The following is a 16,203-nucleotide window of genomic DNA, read 5'->3' as shown; positions in this document are numbered from 1 at the left end:
TGTTATGATGTATTATGTTATGATGTATTATGTTATGATGTATTATGATATGATGTGTTATGTTATGATGTATTATGTTATGATGTATTATGTTATGATGTATTATGTTATGATGTATTATGATGTATTATGTTATGATGTATTATGATGTATTATGTTATGATGTATTATGTTATGATGTATTATGTTATGATGTATTATGTTATGATGTATTATGTTATGATGTATTATGATGTATTATGTTATGATGTATTATGCTATGATGTATTATGATGTATTATGTTATGATGTATTATGTTATGATGTATTATGTTATGATGTATTATGTTATGATGTATTATGTTATGATGTATTATGTTATGATGTGTTATGTTATGATGTATTATGTTATGATGTATTATGATGTATTATGTTATGATGTATTATGTTATGATGTATTATGTTATGATGTATTATGTTATGATGTATTATGTTATGATGTATTATGATGTATTATGTTATGATGTATTATGTTATGATGTATTATGTTATGATGTATTATGTTATGATGTATTATGTTATGATGTATTATGTTATGATGTATTATGTTATGATGTATTATGTTATGATGTGTTATGTTATGATGTATTATGTTATGATGTATTATGTTATGATGTATTATGTTATGATGTGTTATGTTATGATGTATTATGATGTATTATGTTATGATGTGTTATGTTATGATGTATTATGTTATGATGTATTATGTTATGATGTATTATGTTATGATGTATTATGATGTATTATGTTATGATGTATTATGATGTATTATGTTATGATGTATTATGTTATGATGTATTATGTTATGATGTATTATGTTATGATGTATTATGTTATGATGTATTATGATGTATTATGTTATGATGTATTATGATGTATTATGATGTATTATGATGTATTATGTTATGATGTATTATGATGTATTATGATGTATTATGATGTATTATGTTATGATGTATTATGATGTGTTATGATGTATTATGATGTATTATGATGTATTATGTTATGATGTATTATGTTATGATGTATTATGTTATGATGTATTATGTTATGATGTATTATGTTATGATGTATTATGTTATGATGTGTTATGTTATGATGTATTATGATGTATTATGTTATGATGTGTTATGTTATGATGTATTATGATGTATTATGTTATGATGTATTATGTTATGATGTGTTATGTTATGATGTGTTATGTTATGATGTATTATGATGTATTATGTTATGATGTATTATGATGTATTATGTTATGATGTATTATGTTATGATGTGTTATGTTATGATGTGTTATGTTATGATGTGTTATGATGTATTATGTTATGATGTGTTATGTTATGATGTGTTATGTTATGATGTATTATGTTATGATGTATTATGATGTATTATGTTATGATGTATTATGATGTATTATGATGTATTATGATGTTTTATGTTATGATGTATTATGATGTATTATGTTATGATGTATTATGTTATGATGTATTATGATGTATTATGTTATGATGTATTATGATGTATTATGATGTATTATGATGTATTATGTTATGATGTATTATGATGTATTATGTTATGATGTATTATGTTATGATGTATTATGTTATGATGTGTTATGTTATGATGTGTTATGTTATGATGTATTATGTTATGATGTATTATGATGTATTATGTTATGATGTATTATGATGTATTATGATGTATTATGATGTATTATGTTATGATGTATTATGTTATGATGTATTATGATGTATTATGATGTATTATGATGTATTATGTTATGATGTATTATGTTATGATGTATTATGTTATGATGTATTATGATGTATTATGATGTATTATGATGTATTATGATGTATTATGATGTATTATGATGTATTATGTTATGATGTATTATGATGTATTATGTTATGATGTATTATGTTATGATGTGTTGTGTTATGATGTGTTATGTTATGATGTATTATGTTATGATGTATTATGTTATGATGTATTATGTTATGATGTGTTATGATGTATTATGTTATGATGTATTATGTTATGATGTATTATGATGTATTATGATGTATTATGATGTATTATGTTATGATGTATTATGTTATGATGTATTATGTTATGATGTATTATGATGTATTATGTTATGATGTATTATGATGTGTTATGATGTATTATGATGTGTTATGATGTATTATGTTATGATGTATTATGTTATGATGTATTATGTTATGATGTATTATGTTATGATGTATTATGTTATGATGTATTATGTTATGATGTATTATGTTATGATGTATTATGTTATGATGTATTATGTTATGATGTATTATGTTATGATGTATTATGTTATGATGTATTATGTTATGATGTATTATGATGTGTTATGATGTATTATGATGTGTTATGATGTATTATGATGTGTTATGATGTATTATGTTATGATGTATTATGTTATGATGTATTATGTTATGATGTATTATGTTATGATGTATTATGTTATGATGTATTATGTTATGATGTATTATGTTATGATGTATTATGTTATGATGTATTATGTTATGATGTATTATGTTATGATGTATTATGATGTATTATGTTATGATGTATTATGTTATGATGTGTTATGTTATGATGTATTATGTTCTGATGTATTATGTTATGATGTATTATGATGTATTATGATGTATTATGTTATGATGTGTTATGTTATGATGTATTATGATGTATTATGATGTATTATGATGTATTATGTTATGATGTATTATGTTATGATGTATTATGTTATGATGTATTATGTTATGATGTATTATGATGTATTATGTTATGATGTGTTATGTTATGATGTGTTATGTTATGATGTATTATGATGTATTATGATGTATTATGTTATGATGTGTTATGTTATGATGTATTATGATGTATTATGTTATGATGTATTATGTTATGATGTATTATGATGTATTATGATGTATTATGTTATGATGTGTTATGTTATGATGTATTATGATGTATTATGATGTATTATGATGTATTATGTTATGATGTATTATGTTATGATGTTATATGTTATGATGTGTTATGTTATGATGTGTTATGTTATGATGTATTATGTTATGATGTATTATGTTATGATGTATTATGTTATGATGTATTATGATGTATTATGTTATGATGTATTATGTTATGATGTATTATGATGTATTATGATGTATTATGATGTATTATGTTATGATGTATTATGTTATGATGTATTATGTTATGATGTATTATGTTATGATGTATTATGATGTATTATGTTATGATGTATTATGTTATGATGTATTATGTTATGATGTATTATGTTATGATGTATTATGATGTATTATGTTATGATGTATTATGTTATGATGTATTATGATGTATTATGATGTATTATGTTATGATGTATTATGATGTATTATGTTATGATGTATTATGATGTATTATGTTATGATGTGTTATGTTATGATGTATTATGTTATGATGTATTATGTTATGATGTATTATGTTATGATGTATTATGATGTATTATGTTATGATGTATTATGATGTATTATGATGTGTTATGTTATGATGTATTATGTTATGATGTATTATGTTATGATGTATTATGTTATGATGTATTATGATGTATTATGTTATGATGTATTATGTTATGATGTATTATGTTATGATGTATTATGATGTATTATGATGTATTATGTTATGATGTATTATGATGTATTATGTTATGATGTATTATGATGTGTTATGTTATGATGTATTATGTTATGATGTATTATGATGTATTATGTTATGATGTATTATGTTATGATGTATTATGTTATGATGTATTATGTTATGATGTGTTATGTTATGATGTATTATGATGTGTTATGTTATGATGTATTATGTTATGATGTATTATGATGTATTATGTTATGATGTATTATGTTATGATGTATTATGATGTATTATGATGTATTATGTTATGATGTATTATGATGTATTATGTTATGATGTATTGTGTTATGATGTATTATGTTATGATGTATTATGATGTATTATGTTATGATGTATTATGATGTATTATGATGTATTATGTTATGATGTATTATGATGTATTATGTTATGATGTATTGTGTTATGATGTATTATGATGTATTATGTTATGATGTATTATGTTATGATGTATTATGATGTATTATGTAATGATGTATTATGTTATGATGTATTATGTTATGATGTATTATGTTATGATGTATTATGTTATGATGTATTATGATGTATTATGATGTATTATGTTATGATGTATTATGTTATGATGTATTATGTTATGATGTATTATGATGTATTATGTTATGATGTATTATGATGTATTATGATGTATTATGTTATGATGTGTTATGTTATGATGTATTATGTATTATGATGTATTATGATGTATTATGTTATGATGTGTTATGATGTATTATGTTATGATGTATTATGTTATGATGTATTATGTTATGATGTGTTATGATGTATTATGTTATGATGTATTATGATGTATTATGATGTATTATGTTATGATGTGTTATGTTATGATGTATTATGTATTATGATGTATTATGATGTATTATGTTATGATGTGTTATGATGTATTATGTTATGATGTATTATGTTATGATGTGTTATGATGTATTATGTTATGATGTGTTATGATGTATTATGTTATGATGTATTATGATGTATTATGATGTATTATGTTATGATGTATTATGATGTATTATGTTATGATGTATTATGTTATGATGTATTATGTTATGATGTATTATGTTATGATGTATTATGATGTATTATGATGTATTATGTTATGATGTATTATGATGTGTTATGTTATGATGTGTTATGTTATGATGTATTATGTTATGATGTATTATGTTATGATGTATTATGTTATGATGTATTATGTTATGATGTATTATGTTATGATGTATTATGATGTATTATGTTATGATGTGTTATGTTATGATGTATTATGTATTATGATGTATTATGATGTATTATGTTATGATGTGTTATGTTATGATGTATTATGTTATGATGTATTATGTTATGATGTATTATGTTATGATGTGTTATGTTATGATGTATTATGTTATGATGTATTATGTTATGATGTGTTATGTTATGATGTATTATGATGTATTATGTTATGATGTATTATGTTATGATGTATTATGATGTATTATGATGTATTATGTTATGATGTATTATGATGTATTATGTTATGATGTATTATGTTATGATGTATTATGTTATGATGTATTATGTTATGATGTATTATGATGTATTATGATGTGTTATGTTATGATGTATTATGTTATGATGTATTATGATGTATTATGTTATGATGTATTATGATGTATTATGATGTATTATGATGTATTATGATGTATTATGATGTATTATGTTATGATGTATTATGTTATGATGTATTATGTTATGATGTATTATGATGTATTATGTTATGATGTATTATGATGTATTATGTTATGATGTGTTATGTTATGATGTATTATGATGTATTATGATGTGTTGTGTTATGATGTGTTATGTTATGATGTGTTATGTTATGATGTATTATGTTATGATGTGTTATGTTATGATGTATTATGATGTATTATGTTATGATGTATTATGATGTATTATGTTATGATGTATTATGTTATGATGTATTATGATGTATTATGTTATGATGTATTATGTTATGATGTGTTATGTTATGATGTATTATGTTATGATGTATTATGTTATGATGTGTTATGTTATGATGTATTATGATGTATTATGTTATGATGTATTATGTTATGATGTATTATGATGTATTATGATGTATTATGTTATGATGTATTATGATGTATTATGTTATGATGTATTATGTTATGATGTATTATGTTATGATGTATTATGTTATGATGTATTATGATGTATTATGATGTGTTATGTTATGATGTATTATGTTATGATGTATTATGATGTATTATGTTATGATGTATTATGATGTATTATGATGTATTATGATGTATTATGATGTATTATGTAATGATGTATTATGTTATGATGTATTATGTTATGATGTATTATGATGTATTATGTTATGATGTATTATGATGTATTATGTTATGATTTGTTATGTTATGATGTATTATGATGTATTATGATGTGTTGTGTTATGATGTGTTATGTTATGATGTGTTATGTTATGATGTATTATGTTATGATGTGTTATGTTATGATGTATTATGATGTATTATGTTATGATGTATTATGATGTATTATGTTATGATGTATTATGTTATGATGTATTATGTTATGATGTATTATGTTATGATGTGTTATGTTATGATGTATTATGATGTATTATGTTATGATGTATTATGTTATGATGTATTATGTTATGATGTATTATGATGTATTATGTTATGATGTATTATGTTATGATGTATTATGTTATGATGTATTATGTTATGATGTATTATGATGTATTATGTTATGATGTATTATGATGTATTATGATGTATTATGTTATGATGTATTATGATGTATTATGTTATGATGTATTATGATGTATTATGTTATGATGTGTTATGTTATGATGTATTATGTTATGATGTATTATGTTATGATGTATTATGATGTATTATGTTATGATGTATTATGATGTATTATGATGTGTTATGTTATGATGTATTATGTTATGATGTATTATGTTATGATGTATTATGTTATGATGTATTATGATGTATTATGTTATGATGTATTATGTTATGATGTATTATGTTATGATGTATTATGATGTATTATGATGTATTATGTTATGATGTATTATGATGTATTATGTTATGATGTATTATGATGTGTTATGTTATGATGTATTATGTTATGATGTATTATGATGTATTATGTTATGATGTATTATGTTATGATGTATTATGTTATGATGTATTATGTTATGATGTGTTATGTTATGATGTATTATGATGTGTTATGTTATGATGTATTATGTTATGATGTATTATGATGTATTATGTTATGATGTATTATGTTATGATGTATTATGATGTATTATGATGTATTATGTTATGATGTATTATGATGTATTATGTTATGATGTATTGTGTTATGATGTATTATGTTATGATGTATTATGATGTATTATGTTATGATGTATTATGATGTATTATGATGTATTATGTTATGATGTATTATGATGTATTATGTTATGATGTATTGTGTTATGATGTATTATGATGTATTATGTTATGATGTATTATGTTATGATGTATTATGATGTATTATGTAATGATGTATTATGTTATGATGTATTATGTTATGATGTATTATGTTATGATGTATTATGTTATGATGTATTATGATGTATTATGATGTATTATGTTATGATGTATTATGTTATGATGTATTATGTTATGATGTATTATGATGTATTATGTTATGATGTATTATGATGTATTATGATGTATTATGTTATGATGTGTTATGTTATGATGTATTATGTATTATGATGTATTATGATGTATTATGTTATGATGTGTTATGATGTATTATGTTATGATGTATTATGTTATGATGTATTATGTTATGATGTGTTATGATGTATTATGTTATGATGTATTATTATGTATTATGATGTATTATGTTATGATGTGTTATGTTATGATGTATTATGTATTATGATGTATTATGATGTATTATGTTATGATGTGTTATGATGTATTATGTTATGATGTATTATGTTATGATGTGTTATGATGTATTATGTTATGATGTGTTATGATGTATTATGTTATGATGTATTATGATGTATTATGATGTATTATGTTATGATGTATTATGATGTATTATGTTATGATGTATTATGATGTATTATGTTATGATGTATTATGTTATGATGTATTATGTTATGATGTATTATGTTATGATGTATTATGTTATGATGTATTATGATGTATTATGATGTATTATGTTATGATGTATTATGATGTGTTATGTTATGATGTGTTATGTTATGATGTATTATGTTATGATGTATTATGTTATGATGTATTATGTTATGATGTATTATGATGTATTATGTTATGATGTATTATGATGTATTATGTTATGATGTATTATGTTATGATGTATTATGTTATGATGTATTATGTTATGATGTATTATGTTATGATGTATTATGATGTATTATGATGTATTATGTTATGATGTATTATGATGTGTTATGTTATGATGTGTTATGTTATGATGTATTATGTTATGATGTATTATGTTATGATGTATTATGTTATGATGTATTATGTTATGATGTATTATGTTATGATGTATTATGATGTATTATGTTATGATGTGTTATGTTATGATGTATTATGTATTATGATGTATTATGATGTATTATGTTATGATGTGTTATGTTATGATGTATTATGTTATGATGTATTATGTTATGATGTATTATGTTATGATGTGTTATGTTATGATGTATTATGTTATGATGTATTATGTTATGATGTGTTATGTTATGATGTATTATGATGTATTATGTTATGATGTATTATGTTATGATGTATTATGATGTATTATGATGTATTATGTTATGATGTATTATGATGTATTATGTTATGATGTATTATGTTATGATGTATTATGTTATGATGTATTATGTTATGATGTATTATGATGTATTATGATGTGTTATGTTATGATGTATTATGTTATGATGTATTATGATGTATTATGTTATGATGTATTATGATGTATTATGATGTATTATGATGTATTATGATGTATTATGATGTATTATGTTATGATGTATTATGTTATGATGTATTATGTTATGATGTATTATGATGTATTATGTTATGATGTATTATGATGTATTATGTTATGATGTGTTATGTTATGATGTATTATGATGTATTATGATGTGTTGTGTTATGATGTGTTATGTTATGATGTGTTATGTTATGATGTATTATGTTATGATGTGTTATGTTATGATGTATTATGATGTATTATGTTATGATGTATTATGATGTATTATGTTATGATGTATTATGTTATGATGTATTATGATGTATTATGTTATGATGTATTATGTTATGATGTGTTATGTTATGATGTATTATGTTATGATGTATTATGTTATGATGTGTTATGTTATGATGTATTATGATGTATTATGTTATGATGTATTATGTTATGATGTATTATGATGTATTATGATGTATTATGTTATGATGTATTATGATGTATTATGTTATGATGTATTATGTTATGATGTATTATGTTATGATGTATTATGTTATGATGTATTATGATGTATTATGATGTGTTATGTTATGATGTATTATGTTATGATGTATTATGATGTATTATGTTATGATGTATTATGATGTATTATGATGTATTATGATGTATTATGATGTATTATGTAATGATGTATTATGTTATGATGTATTATGTTATGATGTATTATGATGTATTATGTTATGATGTATTATGATGTATTATGTTATGATTTGTTATGTTATGATGTATTATGATGTATTATGATGTGTTGTGTTATGATGTGTTATGTTATGATGTGTTATGTTATGATGTATTATGTTATGATGTGTTATGTTATGATTTATTATGATGTATTATGTTATGATGTATTATGATGTATTATGTTATGATGTATTATGTTATGATGTATTATGTTATGATGTATTATGTTATGATGTGTTATGTTATGATGTATTATGATGTATTATGTTATGATGTATTATGTTATGATGTATTATGTTATGATGTATTATGTTATGATGTATTATGTTATGATGTGTTATGTTATGATGTATTATGATGTATTATGTTATGATGTATTATGTTATGATGTATTATGTTATGATGTATTATGTTATGATGTATTATGATGTATTATGTTATGATGTATTATGTTATGATGTATTATGATGTATTATGTTATGATGTATTATGTTATGATGTATTATGTTATGATGTATTATGTTATGATGTGTTATGTTATGATGTATTATGTTATGATGTATTATGTTATGATGTATTATGTTATGATGTATTATGATGTATTATGTTATGATGTATTATGATGTATTATGTTATGATGTATTATGTTATGATGTATTATGTTATGATGTATTATGTTATGATGTGTTATGTTATGATGTATTATGTTATGATGTATTATGATGTGTTGTGTTATGATGTATTATGATGTATTATGATGTATTATGTTATGATGTATTATGTTATGATGTATTATGTTATGATGTATTATGTTATGATGTATTATGATGTATTATGTTATGATGTATTATGATGTATTATGTTATGATGTATTATGTTATGATGTATTATGTTATGATGTATTATGTTATGATGTATTATGTTATGATGTGTTATGTTATGATGTGTTATGTTATGATGTATTATGTTATGATGTGTTATGTTATGATGTATTATGTAATGATGTGTTATGTTATGATGTATTATGTTATGATGTGTTATGTTATGATGTGTTATGTTATGATGTATTATGTTATGATGTGTTATGTTATGATGTGTTATGTTATGATGTATTATGATGTATTATGATGTATTATGATGTGTTATGTTATGATGTGTTATGTTATGATGTATTATGTTATGATGTGTTATGATGTGTTGTGATGTGTTATGATGTATTATGTTATGATGTATTATGATGTGTTGTGATGTGTAATGATGTGTTATGTTATGATGTGTTATGTTATGATGTATTATGTTATGATGTATTATGTTATGATGTGTTATGTTATGATGTGTTATGTTATGATGTATTATGATGTATTATGATGTATTATGATGTGTTATGTTATGATGTATTATGTTATGATGTATTATGATGTGTTGTGATGTGTTATGATGTGTTATGTTATGATGTATTATGTTATGATGTATTATGATGTGTTGTGATGTGTTATGATGTGTTATGTTATGATGTGTTATGTTATGATGTATTATGTTATGATGTATTATGTTATGATGTATTATGTTATGATGTGTTATGATGTGTTATGTTATGATGTATTATGATGTATTATGATGTATTATGATGTATCATGTTATGATGTATTATGTTATGATGTGTTATGTTATGATGTGTTATGTTATGATGTATTATGATGTATTATGATGTATTATGATGTATTATGTTATGATGTGTTATGATGTGTTATGATGTATTATGATGTATTATGATGTATTATGTTATGATGTGTTATGATGTGTTATGATGTATTATGATGTATTATGATGTAATATGTTATGATGTGTTATGATGTATTATGTTATGATGTATTATGTTATGATGTATTATGATGTATTATGTTATGATGTATTATGATGTATTATGTTATGATGTATTATGTTATGATGTATTATGTTATGATGTATTATGTTATGATGTATTATGTTATGATGTATTATGTTATGATGTGTTATGTTATGATGTGTTATGTTATGATGTATTATGTTATGATGTATTATGTTATGATGTATTATGTTATGATGTATTATGATGTATTATGTTATGATGTATTATGATGTATTATGTTATGATGTATTATGTTATGATGTATTATGTTATGATGTATTATGTTATGTTGTATTATGTTATGATGTATTATGATGTATTATGTTATGATGTATTATGTTATGATGTATTATGTTATGATGTATTATGATGTATTATGATGTATTATGATGTATTATGTTATGATGTGTTATGATGTGTTATGATGTATTATGATGTGTTATGTTATGATGTGTTATGTTATGATGTATTATGTTATGATGTGTTATGATGTATTATGATGTGTTATGTTATGATGTGTTATGTTATGATGTATTATGTTATGATGTATTATGTTATGATGTATTATGTTATGATGTATTATGATGTATTATGTTATGATGTATTATGTTATGATGTATTATGTTATGATGTATTATGTTATGTTGTGTTATGTTATGATGTATTATGTTATGATGTGTTATGTTATGATGTATTATGTTATGATGTATTATGATGTATTATGTTATGATGTATTATGATGTATTATGTTATGATGTATTATGTTATGATGTGTTATGTTATGATGTGTTATGTTATGATGTATTATGTTATGATGTGTTATGTTATGATGTATTATGTTATGATGTATTATGTTATGATGTATTATGTTATGATGTATTATGATGTATTATGTTATGATGTATTATGTTATGATGTATTATGTTATGATGTGTTATGTTATGATGTATTATGTTATGATGTATTATGATGTATTATGTTATGATGTATTATGATGTATTATGTTATGATGTATTATGTTATGATGTATTATGTTATGATGTATTATGTTATGATGTATTATGTTATGATGTATTATGTTATGATGTATTATGATGTATTATGTTATGATGTATTATGTTATGATGTATTATGTTATGATGTGTTATGATGTATTATGTTATGATGTATTATGATGTATTATGATGTATTATGATGTATTATGATGTATTATGATGTATTATGGTTCCTCCGTAGGAAGGGCTGAGTGCAGCGTGGGTGCCCAGGGATAGGCCGTCTGAGGCTGGGGAGCAGAGTGGCCGGTCCCCCCCGGTTATGAACCACACAGAGGGAGGCCTGGTCATCTTCAGCGCCAACTCACACCCCTCCTCCAGGGAGATCAGCAAGAGGATAGGAGAGTCAGTACACACACACACACACACACACACACTCTGGCTTTTCATTGGTCAGCTCTCCCTGTGCTCTCTTTTCATTGGCTATGTCTCCCGTGTGCAGGCGTCTGGGGGTGGAGCTTGGGAAGGTGCAGGTGTACCAGGAAGACAATAGAGGTGAGACTCTGACCCCTGACTTCTGACCTTCAAACCTCTCTGTCACACGCCATTACCCTCTCCTCCATCCCCCCTCACCCTCTCCTCTAGCAGTCTGACCCTCTCCTCTAGCAGTCTGATCCTCTCCTCCAGCAGTCTGATCCTCTCCCCCAGCAGTCTGATCCTCTCCTCCATCCCCCTCACCCTCTCCTCCATCCCCCTCACCCTCTCCCCCAGCAGTCTGATCCTCTCCTCCATCCCCCTCACCCTCTCCCCCAGCAGTCTGATCCTCTCCTCCATCCCCCTCACCCTCTCCTCCAGCAGTCTGATCCTCTCACCCATCCCCCCTCACCCTCTCCTCCAGCAGTCTGATCCTCTCCTCCAGCAGTCTGATCCTCTCCTCTAGTGCTCTGTTGTTCTCCTGCTCTTTCTCCTGTTGTAGTTGTCTCACCACTGTCCAGAGTCCAGATATGTCTCTGTCCACCTCCAGCTCTCCAGGTCTGGTTAAGGGGGTGTTGTTGAGCTGGACTGTTGTCTGGGTCTGGTTGAGGGGGTGTTGTTGAGCTGGACTGTTGTCTGGGTCTGGTTGAGGGGGTGTTGTTGAGCTGGACTGTTGTCTGGGTCTGGTTGAGGGGGTGTTGTTGTGCTGGACTGTTGTCTGGGTCTGTGCTGACTGGAGTGTAATCACCTGCTGTTCCAGCTCCACCTGCCTCACCTCCAGCTGGGTGAATTAATCCTTCATTTCAATGAGGGAGAAGTACTCTGTGTTGGGAGGTTGACTTTCCGCTGGGGGCTGCTCGTCTGTGAGGTTATATAATGAAGAGATCTGGTCTGACCTAGAGATGGCACCAATAGAGATGGTACTGATAGAGATGGCACTGATAGAGATGGCACTGATAGAGATGGTACTGATAGAGATGGCACTGATAGAGATGGTACTGATAGAGATGGTACTGATAGAGATGGCAGCGAAAGAGATGGCAGCGAAAGAGATGGTACTGATAGAGATGGTACTGATAGAGATGACACTGATAGAGATGGTACTGATAGAGATGGTGCTGATAGAGATGGCACTGATAGAGATGGTACTGATAGAGATGGTACTGATAGAGATGGCACTGATAGAGATGGTACTGATAGAGATGGCATCGATAGAGATGGCACTGATAGAGATGGTACTGATAGAGATGGCAGCGATAGAGATGGTACCGATAGAGATGGCACTGATAGGGATGGTACTGATAGAGATGGTACTGATATAGTTGGCACTGATAGAGATGGTACTGATAGAGATGGTACTGATAGAGATGGCACTGATATAGATGGTACTGATAGAGATGGTACTGATAGAGATGGCAGCGATAGAGATGGCATCGATAGAGATGGCATCGATAGAGATGGCACTGATAGAGATGGCATCGATAGAGATGGCACTGATAGAGATGGCACTGATAGAGATGGTACTGATAGAGATGGTACTGATAGAGATGGCACTGATAGAGATGGTACTGATAGAGATGGTACTGATAGAGATGACACTGATAGAGATGGTACTGATAGAGATGGTACTGATAGAGATGGTGCTGATAGAGATGGTACTGATGGAGATGGCACTGATAGAGATGGTACTGATAGAGATGGTACTGATAGAGATGGCACTGATAGAGATGGTACTGATAGAGATGGCAGCGATAGAGATGGTACCGATAGAGATGGCACTGATAGAGATGGTACTGATAGAGATGGTACTGATAGAGTTGGCACTGATAGAGATGGTACTGATAGAGATGGTACTAATAGAGATGGCACTGATAGAGATGGTACTGATAGAGATGGTACTGATAGAGATGGCAGCGATAGAGATGGCATCGATAGAGATGGCATCGATAGAGATGGCACTGATAGAGATGGCATCGATAGAGATGGCACTGATAGAGATGGTACTGATAGAGATGGTAGTGATAGAGATGGTACTGATAGAGATGGCACTGATAGAGATGGTACAGATAGAGATGGTACTGATAGAGATGACACTGATAGAGATGGTACTGATAGAGATGGTACTGGTAGAGATGGCGCTGATAGAGATGGTACTGATAGAGATGGTACTGATAGAGATGGCACTGATAGAGATGGCACCGATAGAGATGGCACCAATAGAGATGGTACTGATAGAGATGGTACCGATAGAGATGGCACCGATAGAGATGGCACTGATAGAGATGGTACTGATAGAGATGGCACTGATAGAGATGGCACTGATAGAGATGGTACTGATAGAGATGGCACTGATAGAGATGGTACTGATAGAAATGGTACTGATAGAGATGGCACCGATAGAGATGACACCGATAGAGATGACACCGATAGAGATGGCACCGATAGAGATGGTACTGATAGAGATGGCACTGATAGAGATGGTACTGATAGAGATGGCACCGATAGAGATGGTACTGATAGAAATGGCACTGATAGAGATGGTACTGATAGAGATGGCACTGATAGAGATGGCACTGATAGAGATGGCACTGATAGAGATGGCACCGATAGAGATGGCACTGATAGAGATGGCACCGATAGAGATGGTACTGATAGAGATGACACTGATAGAGATGGCACCAATAGAGATGGCAGCGGTAGAGATGGCACTGATAGAGATGGCACTGATTGAGATGGCACTGATAGAGATGGCACTGATAGAGATGGCACCGATAGAGATGGCACTGATAGAGATGGCACCGATAGAGATGGCGCTGATAGAGATGGCACCAATAGAGATGGCACCAATAGAGATGGCACCAATAGAGATGGCGCTGATAGAGATGGCACTGATAGAGATGGCACCGATAGAGATGGCACCAATAGAGATGGTACTGATAGAGATGGCACCAATAGAGATGGCACTGATAGAGATGGCACTGATAGAGATGGCACCAATAGAGATGGCACCAATAGAGATGGCACCGATAGAGATGGCATCGATAGAGATGGCACTGATAGAGATGGTACTGATAGAGATGGTAGTGATAGAGATGGTACTGATAGAGATGGCACTGATAGAGATGGTACAGATAGAGATGGTACTGATAGAGATGACACTGATAGAGATGGTACTGATAGATATGGTACTGGTAGAGATGGCGCTGATAGAGATGGTACTGATAGAGATGGCACTGATAGAGATGGCACTGATAGAGATGACACCGA

The 16,203-nt window shown here is 27.3% G+C and overlaps 1 protein-coding gene across 1 annotated transcript in view; it reads left to right on the top strand.

The window, feature by feature from the left end:
• Window positions 1-16,203, top strand: part of prpsap2 (phosphoribosyl pyrophosphate synthetase-associated protein 2) — a 45,970-nt gene that overhangs the window by 2,632 nt on the left and 27,135 nt on the right. The window contains exons 2-3 of the mRNA XM_036972342.1: window positions 12,707-12,867; window positions 12,965-13,017. Of these exons, the coding sequence (XP_036828237.1) occupies window positions 12,785-12,867; window positions 12,965-13,017 (136 nt within the window). The 5' untranslated portion in view covers window positions 12,707-12,784. The remainder of the gene's footprint in view (window positions 1-12,706; window positions 12,868-12,964; window positions 13,018-16,203) is intronic.

The sequence above is a fragment of the Oncorhynchus mykiss genome, unplaced genomic scaffold, assembly GCF_013265735.2.
Source record: "Oncorhynchus mykiss isolate Arlee unplaced genomic scaffold, USDA_OmykA_1.1 un_scaffold_140, whole genome shotgun sequence".
NCBI classification, from domain to species: Eukaryota; Metazoa; Chordata; class Actinopteri; order Salmoniformes; family Salmonidae; genus Oncorhynchus; species Oncorhynchus mykiss.
Note: the sequence above shows the minus strand (reverse complement) of the source record. Positions and strands in the feature narration are given on the sequence as shown.